This window comes from Peromyscus eremicus, chromosome 17, assembly GCF_949786415.1.
Source record: "Peromyscus eremicus chromosome 17, PerEre_H2_v1, whole genome shotgun sequence".
NCBI classification, from domain to species: domain Eukaryota; kingdom Metazoa; phylum Chordata; class Mammalia; order Rodentia; family Cricetidae; genus Peromyscus; species Peromyscus eremicus.
Window position 1 is genome coordinate 13776915 of NC_081433.1, and position 10352 is coordinate 13787266.

The 10352-nt window shown below is 40.3% G+C and overlaps 1 protein-coding gene across 1 annotated transcript; it reads right to left on the reverse strand.

Moving 5' to 3' along the window:
• Positions 1-7135: 7135 nt before the first annotated feature.
• Positions 7136-7998, reverse strand: LOC131894376 (alpha-defensin 9-like). The gene is made up of 2 exons (XM_059244626.1): positions 7827-7998; positions 7136-7245 (listed from the first exon to the last, which is right to left on the reverse strand). Exons 1-2 carry the CDS (start codon positions 7996-7998, stop codon positions 7136-7138), a joined length of 282 nt encoding a protein of 93 aa, XP_059100609.1.
• Between the last annotated feature and the right edge of the window lie 2354 nt (positions 7999-10352).

A 10352-nucleotide genomic window follows, 5' to 3' on the forward strand; every position in this document is an offset into this window, starting at 1 on the left:
AGATAATGCACTTGAGTGTATATTGCAGAGCACACTGGAGTCATTAGGCACTGTATGTGAAGAACAGTTTTCTGTATAGAAAATACATTTTGTGGTATATAAGCATAAGTGTTGCAGATAATATGCACATCATAGATAGTAATGACTTGATTTTCTTCTTACCCATTGTGTGTCTGTATTAACTTTTTCTAATATTGGAAAAAGTTGTCTCTATGGAGCTGAAAACAACCCAGGGCTTAGAAGGCTGAGGCACAATCCAGGCCTACTCATTGAAACTTCAATCTTTTTTAAGGAGACTGTGGCTCTCTGTAAAATTAAGATATTAGGACTCTATAAACCTGAAGCTCAAAGTAATAGTTTTTTCTTAACATGTGGGCATGTCTTTGAGAGTAAGTTGAATCTACATGAAGGCAGAGTCAAAAGTCAAGAAAGAAATGTAGCAAGATTATCAGCACTCTGAACTCCTTTACACTTTGTGTCTGAACCCTGGGATCATCCTTAAAATGGTTAGTATTTGGAGTCAGTATTTTTTAAATAAAAACTAAATTATTTATTCAATTGCAAAGGTTTCCTTGAAGGTTCTGGTACTTGATAACCAGAGTCCTGACTGAGCCTTATAGCAAATACCAAAGAATGCAAACACAAGGGGAACATAATGCAAGCAGTTTATTGGGACAAAGGAGAAACACAAGGGCAGTGGAAATCAGAGGCCTCTCTCAGGCCTCAGATGGTCATCTTGTTGTTTCTGGTCTCCATGCTCAGTGGCAGCAGAACACGTAGGTTTTGCTACACTTGGTGCAAATCCCACTGACGCGTTCTAGCATTTTGCAGGATCGACTTCAACAGCAGCATGTCAAGAGCTTTTCTGAGGCTGGAGATACACAGAGAGAAACAGGAATCGAGTTTGGAGGAGAGCAGGGTGGGATAGTATACAGTCTTATGAAGATGTGTGCTACAAGCATGGGTATGTTTTGTTGGCAACATTACAGCCAGCAGGATGGTTAACTCAACACAAATTGAAATAATGTACATGAGGAGTGTTGATAAAATGCCAGACTTCAGATCCATTCTGATGCATCTTTAATTTTTACGCTCCTTTTCTTACAATTTATAAAATTGAATGAACTCTTACACTGATTTGAAGTTCTCTTAGGCAATAAAATTATTTTCCTCATACCTAAGACTACTCATTTTGTTCTATAAGGATCTATTCAATATATTGCTCTACATTCTGGTAAAATTCCAAATTGTATTTTTAGAGCAAAAGACTAATGCAAAAGAAAATAAAAAAAAAGCTTTACTTCATTCTCACTGTTAATGCTGTGAATATGAAATAGAAAGAAGTAAGACAGCGTTATCAAGGGAGCCAGATTGTTCTTGACAGGATTCCAAGGCACATCTTCACCCGTCTCTCTGGAGATTCCAACCCACTATCATACTGGGCACCACCCCTCACTTGCATCTTGAAGAGGAGAGCCTTCCAGACCTCCAAAGGAGATGGACACATCTTGGTCCTCTACCCCTGGCTGATCCTCATTTTTAGTCTCCTCAGTTGCTTCTGGGAGAGGATGCCTGGGCCAGGAAGACAAGCTAGATAAGGGCAGTGAGGAGGACAATTGAGTTCATGGCTGAGATTCACCTTGAGGAAGGGTGAGCAGGAGCCCAGTGTGTGGGGAGTGAGGAGCCAGCCTGCATTTGTAGGGCTGTCATGAGAAGGTGCAGAGACAGGCCCTGGAGTTAGAGAGGGCATGCGCTGATGGAAACAGGGAGAGACTGTTGCCCCAGGATCCCTTTGATGTTCCTCTGTTCTCACAGCTGCCCATCAAAATGTTGTTCTGTGTGTTAAGTGACAGCCCTCCCTTCCAGCTGATAATGATAATTATTCTTGTTTGTTTGTTTGTTTGTTTTATTTGCCTGCTTGTTTTCTAAACAGAGAGAAAGAGAGAAGGCATCAAGTTGGAGTGGTGGAGAAGATCTGGGAGGATATTGGAGAGGGAATTCTGTGATAAGAATATATTGTACGAAAAAACAATTTCAATCAAAATTCAGAAACAAAGACAGAAATGTTGGTGTTGTGTCTACATGTCGACTGCAAGGAGAAACATTACTGAAAGCTGTGGCCCATCTTGGGGTTCCACAGAGAGGTGAACACCAGTCTGAATGTCTTCGAAGCACTTCGAAGCATCCTGAGCACACAAATTGGTCGGGTCAAGATGAGAGGTAATAGTCCAGGATCAACTCTGGATCTTTGATGAAAAGACTTATGTGTTGGCTGAGGATGGAAAGAAGGTTGTGGCACAGAAGGGCAGAGAAGCAAGAACAGCCCAGGAAGGTGTCACCAAATCACTTTGCCATCCCTGACTCATCAGTGCCATCTCCAGTCCTGTTTCCTCTGCACTTGCTGGGCGAATGCACATGATGTTTATGTCAGAATGACAACGTTCATGAAACGCTGCTGGAGAGAAAGACCTTGACTCAGGACACGATTTGGAAGGCATGTGTTTATGCCAGGAAATCACTAATACAGAGATTCCAGGTTTACAAAAGTCAGTGAGAATGATAGAGGACTTATGTACTATGGAATTAATGCCAGAGAAAATTATAAGCTTTCAAAAATTATGTAAAACCTAGGAAACAATGCTAATTTGTTAAATTTATGAAGGCCTATTAATACTATATATTAATCAAATGCAAAATGAGCTATAAAAAAAGTATACCAGGAACTGCAAATTATTACTTTCATGCAAATGGACCACTAACTCATACAAAAAATTGCAAGTAGCACTTCAGTGAAATACCAATTTTTACCTATCAACTTAGAAAGTATTTTTTTGTAATTATCTAGTCCAGTATGGTAGCACATACCATTAATCCCAGCACTTGAGAGGCAGAGTTAGGCTGAGCTCTGTGAGTTCCAGGCCAGACTGGTCTGCAAAGTGAGTTCCAGGACAGCCAATGCTACACAGAGAAACCCTGTCTCTAAAATCAAATGTATATATATATATATTTAACACACTTTTTTTTTTTTTTTGGTTTTTCGAGACAGGGTTTCTCTGTGTAGCTTTGCGCCTCTCCTGGAACTCACTTGGTAGCCCAGGCTGGCCTCGAACTCACAGAGCTCAGCCTAACTCTGCCTCCCGAGTGCTGGGATTAAAGGTGTTAACACACATTTTTTGTTTTCAACCCCAACGACTGGAGGGATCCAATGAATCACATCAAATCCCTACATGTGCAAGGCAGGGTGTCAGTGAAGTATCTGAAACTGTGGTCTTAAGGACACAGAAATTCTACCTCAATCTGGTCCTTCATGCACATCAAGCAACTGGCTCTTCCATGGAGAAGATAGCTGGTACAGGGCTCCTGACCCCACAATACAGGAAGGAAGAGAGAAGAAAGTGTAAACAATAGGAAAATCAAGATATGGCAAGTCAAATGTATTTAATATTAAAAGGGTATCCTCATCACTATCCAACGAGGGTGTTTGTTTATGTGGCCAGAATTCTGTTTATTGTAGATTCTAAGCAGGAAGTCTTCCAGGTTGTTAGGAATCACAGGTGGCCAGTATTGCACTAAACACAGGCTGGAGGAAAAGACAGTGGACAGGGCTAATGTCAAGATTTCTGGACAGTCCGTTGGGCACAGTATATATGAGTCATGTGGAATTTGATGAGGTCTCTAACGTAACTCATGTGGGATATGATGTTTTAAATTTCAGGTTCATTTTAAACATTTTCCTGAAAACACATTCATGAGCAACACGGCATCTACTCCACTTCGATTTTTCTTCCACCCTTCCAGCTGCTCCCACCTCCTGTCCCAAATTTACTACCACTTCTTTAGTTACGATTTTACATATATATCCATGGGCATAAATTTTAAATGCATACATACACACACATGTATGTATAACAGAGTCCATGTAACATTGCTTATATGTCTATGTCCAGGACACTTAGGATTTAGGCCAACAACTGACAATAGGACCTTATAAAACTAAAAACCTTCCCTATAGCAACTAATAATAACAATAACCAGTACAGTAAAGAGAAAGCTTACCGTGTGGTAAAGACCCTTTGCAAGCTCTACATCTGATAAGGATTATTATCCAGCATAAACAAAAAACTAAAAAGATAAAACAGTTAAGAAAATCATCCAGTTTAAAATGAGCTATGGATCTGAACAGAGAGTTTAGAAAAAAGAAATTAAAATGCCTAAAATGAAATTACGAATGTTCAGGGTGGTATGCATGTAGTGTGTAAGCCCAAGTCAGACCAGATTCCAGCCTGAACTTAGAAATTGGGCAGAAAAATCCCACCCCTAGCAGTGGTTGTATTGCCAGTTGTTCGCTACTAAGACAGTGCTGTGGGATGTATGGCAAATGTGTTGCTAATTAATCAATAAAACACTGATTGGCCATTGGCTAGGCAGGAAGTATAGGCGAGGCAAGGAGGAGAATAAAGCTGGGAAGTGGAAGGCTGAGTCAGAGAGACACTGCCAGCCGCCACAATGACAAACAGCATGTGAAGATGCCGGTAAGCCACGAGCCATGTGGCAAGGTATAGATTTATAGAAATGGATTAATTTAAGCTGTAAGAACAATTAGTAAGAAGCTTGTCACGGCCACACAGTTTGTAACCAATATAAGTCTCTGTGTTTACTTGGTCGGGTCTGATCGGTTGTGGGACTGGCAGGTGAGAGAGATTTGCCCTGACCGTGGGCCAGGCAGGAAAACTCCATCTAAAAATGGCGTCCAACGTGGTGGCAAAAGTTTCCACCTAAAAACTGAGAAAAAAGATTCTAAAACAGAGCTAAAAACAGTTCCTAATTGTCTCTCTCAAATGAGCGGCAGCTGTGGGTTTGAGCTACTTGTGGGTTCCTAGCTTGCGTGCTCGACCTGCAGAATGGCGGGAATGAGGCCTCTGCAAGTGGCACATTAAGCTGCATGGTGGATTTAGACTTTGACAGTACAAAACAAAAAAAGAGGTTTCTGGGCTACATGCTGCTTGGATAAAAGCATAGACCCACGATAGCTCCTAGAGCTGGTGGTAAACGTAGCCATGTTGGGAAGCTGAGGTGGGCAGAGCCAGCAGCCACAGCTGCTGCAGTTTAAAGCAATAGATTCACAATAAGACAGATTCAGAAGTAATAGTTTACAATGTGTGTAAAAGATACGTAGGCTTGAAAGAGACAAAAAAGGTGATATATAGAGTTATAGAAACAAATACATAGTTTTAAAAAATAAAGTCTTTAAAGAGACAGTAAAATTAATATAGAAAATAAGCCACGTAAAGATGAATATTACACAGAGAATCTGGATTGTGTTGTCTTTGGGATTCTTAACTGCAGAAAGATATTTGATTGTAAAGGAAGCTGAGTTAAACCAATATGTATATTTTAAAGATATCTTGACTTCAAAATTTCGATGTAAGGATATATTACTTTGGAAAGGAGACTCTGCTTTTGTTCCCACAGAAAGCCAGAGGCTATGGATTTGTTCAAGATTAAGATACATCAGGTTTGACCAGCCTTCAGGGGGCTGAAGGTCTCCAATGACACCATGGCCCAGATGATCCAACATCCAGAATGGTTTGAAGGCATCTGGCTCAGACGATACAGCCTCATGGACTATTCCATAATTCTAAAATTTTCTTTGTTTCCCCCTCCAGCAGGAAGTAGTAAGAGAAGCTACGCCCAAATTCCCAAATTATATGTAATTTTACTTTGTTAAGGTTAAAACCTTCCTTTTTGAAAAAAAAAAGGGGGAAGTGCTGTGGGATGTATGGCAAATGTGTTGCTAATTAATCAATAAAACACTGATTGGCCATTGGCTAGGCAGGAAGTATAGGTGGGGCAAGGAGGAGAATAAAGCTGGGAAGTGGAAGGCTGAGTCAGAGAGACACTGCCAGCCGCCACAATGACAAACAGCATGTGAAGATGCCGGTAAGCCACGAGCCATGTGGCAAGGTATAGATTTATAGAAATGGATTAATTTAAGCTGTAAGAACAATTAGTAAGAAGCTTGTCACGGCCACACAGTTTGTAACCAATATAAGTCTCTGTGTTTACTTGGTCGGGTCTGATCGGTTGTGGGACTGGCAGGTGAGAGAGATTTGCCCTGACCGTGGGCCAGGCAGGAAAACTCTAGCTACAAGACAGGGAAATGGGAATGCTCCTTTTTCATTGTATCTCACGGTAAATTTGCCATGTGAAAAACCTTACATGTAAAAACAGATGGGCAGCACAAAGTGGTCTAGATGGATTTTAAAAAAGGGACATGAACTTGGGTAAGAAGGGAAAGGGGTATATCTGGGAAGAGTTTGGGGAGAGATAACTGTTCTCCTAACAGGGTAACAGATTGTTGGAAACTTTCAAAAAACTAATAAAAATAGCTAAGAGGTATATTTAAAAGTGTTCAACATTCTTAACTGTTAGTGAAACGCATATTAAAAGTACTCAGGGGTTTCAGCTAAACCCAGTCAGAACAGCTAAGATCAAGAAAACAACTAACAACATATGTGGATGAGGGTGTAGGGAAAGGGGAGCCCTTATTCACTGTGGTCAAGATTGCAAACTGGTGCAGAAACTATGGAAATCAGTGTGGAGACTTCTCAAAAGACTATAAGGATATGTCCATGAAGCACAGCTGTACCACTCCTTAGCAAATGCCCAAAGGACTCAGCATCCTCCTCCACAGATAGTTGTACAGTCATGCTTATTGCTGCTGTATTCACAATAGCTAGAAAATGGAAACAACCTCAATATCCTTCAATGGAAGAAAGGATTGTGGAAATGTGGGACATGTTTCTGAGGATGAGTCCCATCTAAAGGACAGAAGAGTTGACAGACTGGAGAAGCAGCTAGAGCAGAATCACCAAGATGTGACTTTTTATCTAACCTCATGTTCACTTTTGATATAACTACTAAAATGTAATCCACATTTCTTTTATAAGGGATTCATTGCAGATTCTACTAGATAGCTCAGAAGAGTCCTGACTAAGCCATATAGCATCAAAGAAGCATAAAAACAGATTCTTTTTCTGCAAGGAAATTTATTGGAGAAGGAAAAACAATTGAGGGTACAAGGGTAGTGACAGATGATGAGGTCTCAGAGCACATGGTGATCTTGTCTCTGGTCTCAGCGGCAGCAGAATACATAGCGTACTGGACCTTTGTTGCAGAGCCCTGAGATTTGTTCATAACGTCTGCAGGCATTTTTTCTACAGAAGCATCTCACCCTTCTTGCAGCTGAGGAAACAGAGAACATCAGGCATTAAGTAAGGTAGCCAGCAGTATGCAATAGTGTACAATAATATGAAGATCAGGATACATGGTCTAGAGCAAGTTTGTTTCTGTTGGTGACATCACACTCAGCACCATGATCAACTCCAAACACTGGGAAATAATACATTGAACAAGTGTAAATTACATGCATGATTTGACACCCATTTCACATTCCTTCACCATTTTCTGTCTCCTGACCCAACATGTTCACACACTGGCATTTGGTTCCTAAATCTATTCTTTTAAGCAAAGCAGATTTTCCTTTCTATACCAAAATTATCAGTTGGATAAACAAAGAGCTGATCAATGTGTTTTATATTTTAAAACTATTACACAGATACATTTTTAGATCAAAAAACTTAAGAAAAATCAATTAGACTTTTTTGACTCTCACTGTTACTTCTACAAATAAGACAGTGAAGGTTATAAATAATCAATAAAGATACCTACCTGAATCATACAGTTCTAGACAGAATTCCAGGGTACATATTCAACTGTGTCTCAGGATAATCCAACCCACTATCATACTGGGCACCACCACTCACCTGCTTCTTGAAGAGCAGAGCCTTTTGGGTCTCCAAAGGAGATGGACATATTCTGGTCCTCTACCCCTGACTGCTCCTCATTTTTAGCCCCCTCATTTGCTTCTGGGAGAGGATCAGCCTGGGCCAGGAAGGCCAGAAGGACAAGGGCAGAGAGGAGGACAAGTGTCTTCATGGCTGAGAGTCACCTGGAGGAAGGGTGAGTAGGAGCCTAGTGTGTGGGGAGTGAGGAGCCAGTCTGCATTTATAGGATTGTCATGAGAAGGAGCAGAGACAGGCCCTGTTGTTAGAGAAGGCATGCGCAGATGGGAACTGGGAGAGATGGTTGTCCTCAAGATCCCTTTGATGTTCTTCTGTTCTCACAGCTGCCATCACGATGTTGGTCTGTGTGCAGTAACAGCCCTCCCTTCCAGCTGATAATGATGAAGGGCCTTGCTATCTTCTCCTGTTTCCCATCTGCTTGAGTATTTACCTTTCTGTGGTCAGGAAAGAAAAGAGGCAGGCAACTTCCAAGTTCATAAGCTCAAGGAACAAGGATTTTTGTGTTCTGAAGTTGGAACCTGCTGTTCTCAGAAAGTGTGGACCCTGGACCAGACCTGAATCCCTGTGGCTTGGACAGTCAGTTCTTTGAGAGATGCTGGGGTATTATCACCCTCATGAAGGAAGACTCTGTGAATCCCTTCCTTTGGGGCCATTATGGAGAAAGAAAGATGGCCCTGGTGAATCTAGCTCAAGAGTAGACAAGGGACAGAGTTGGTCAGGGTGAAGCTAGAGCAGGTTGTTCTGAAGAAGCCAGTGTGACCTGAACACATCTCATGAGTGCATTCCAGGTGTCTCTTCACATTTGGGAGCCATCAAATGATGTGCTGTGGCTCATGTCTGAGATCCTTGAACTTTTTATTTTTAGGAGATGAGAATAAAGTCACAAAAAATAAAACCTACACAGTAAAGGCTGTTGCAAGTTGTTTCTCATCCTCAGCCAAGCTAGTAAATGTTCTGTTCTTGGTGCTCCAAGAAACCACCAGTATTCACCAGGACACTTTTCTGTACTGAATTGTTACTTTTTCCCCAGTAAGATTATTTCTACTCACGTTGTGCATGAAAAAAAAGCATCAAATTTTTCTCCTACCTTGAATTATTCATGGTATATGCTATCTCTGAATTCATTTTTAAAATTGAGATCCTTTCCGAATTGGAAGAATTTAGTTATTTCTGTGCTTTTCTAATAAGTAGGGAAATATCAATGTGTATTATTATATGGATACATGTATAATAAAAATACATATAAATTTACCATATAGCCTAAAAGCAACACTTGTATGGTTACATATCTAGAAGCATAAATGCTGGGTGTATTACTACTCTACCCCAGTGATACACAAAATGTCACATATGCTCCATTGTTCCCATCCGTATTACACCTGTGACAGTTGATCATGCTGCCGACTGTCATGAAGCCAATATGACAAACATTCTGGATTCTTCAAACATCTTTCCAAGATTGTGTGTCAGTCATTGTTTATTTTTAATCAGTGTTTTATACTCTTTCTGCATCTCCAGGCCTAACCAAGACTTGTCCTGCCATTATGGGAGTAGTCTACAGTTTACTTGACTGAAATTGAATCTTTTGGATACATATAAGGGATAATACATGCGGCATCTTCTGTGTACCCAGAATGGGGAAAACCAAAGTACTGTTCACTTTGAGAACTGGAAATTACATGGTATTTACCCATGATGCTGTGAAGTTTAGTCAAGAGTCTTTTGAATGTAAGTGTCTGACTCTTAAATGACACTGTTTTAAACAAAACCCTGACTCCAGTTTGTAGCAATTGCAAAAAGGAGCACAGATTCCAGATACAAAGTGAGAAAAAGAAGCTCAAATGATTCTGCTGGCTGAGTTACATACCTCTTCTTTTTTGTCTTAATTTACACTGGACTCAATCATAAACGCATCTCTCCTATAATAGGCTCATATATTCTGAAAGAATCTCATTCTGAGAGAATGAATACAACATGTCTGAAGAAGGAAAAACAGTGAATTCATGTAGTGAGAAATAGAGGGGAAAAAAGAAAGAGAAAGGCTAGTCAAGAGATAAAATACCAAGGAAACAAATCATGCACAAAGAAAGCCAGTTAATAATAGAAATTAAACAAATGAGGGCCAATAAGATGGCCTAGTGGGAGAGATGTTACCACCACACCTGAACAACCTCAGGATCCACACAGTGGAAGGAGCAAACAGATCCATTAGCTCTCCTCTGACCTCCACACATGTACTGTGGCATATGAGTTCTCGCTATACATACAATAGTTAAATCAATGTAAAACAAATTTTTATGAGACAGACTCCCCCATGTTGTAGAATATTACTTTAACTGGGCAAAGATGTGTTACATTTGCTTATGTTGTGGAATATTACTTTAACTCTGTAAAAGTGTATTACATTTGCTTATGCTACATTTGTTTAACAATGTAAGGATGTGTGTGTTTAATTATGTAAAGATGTGCTGCATTTGATTCACCTTT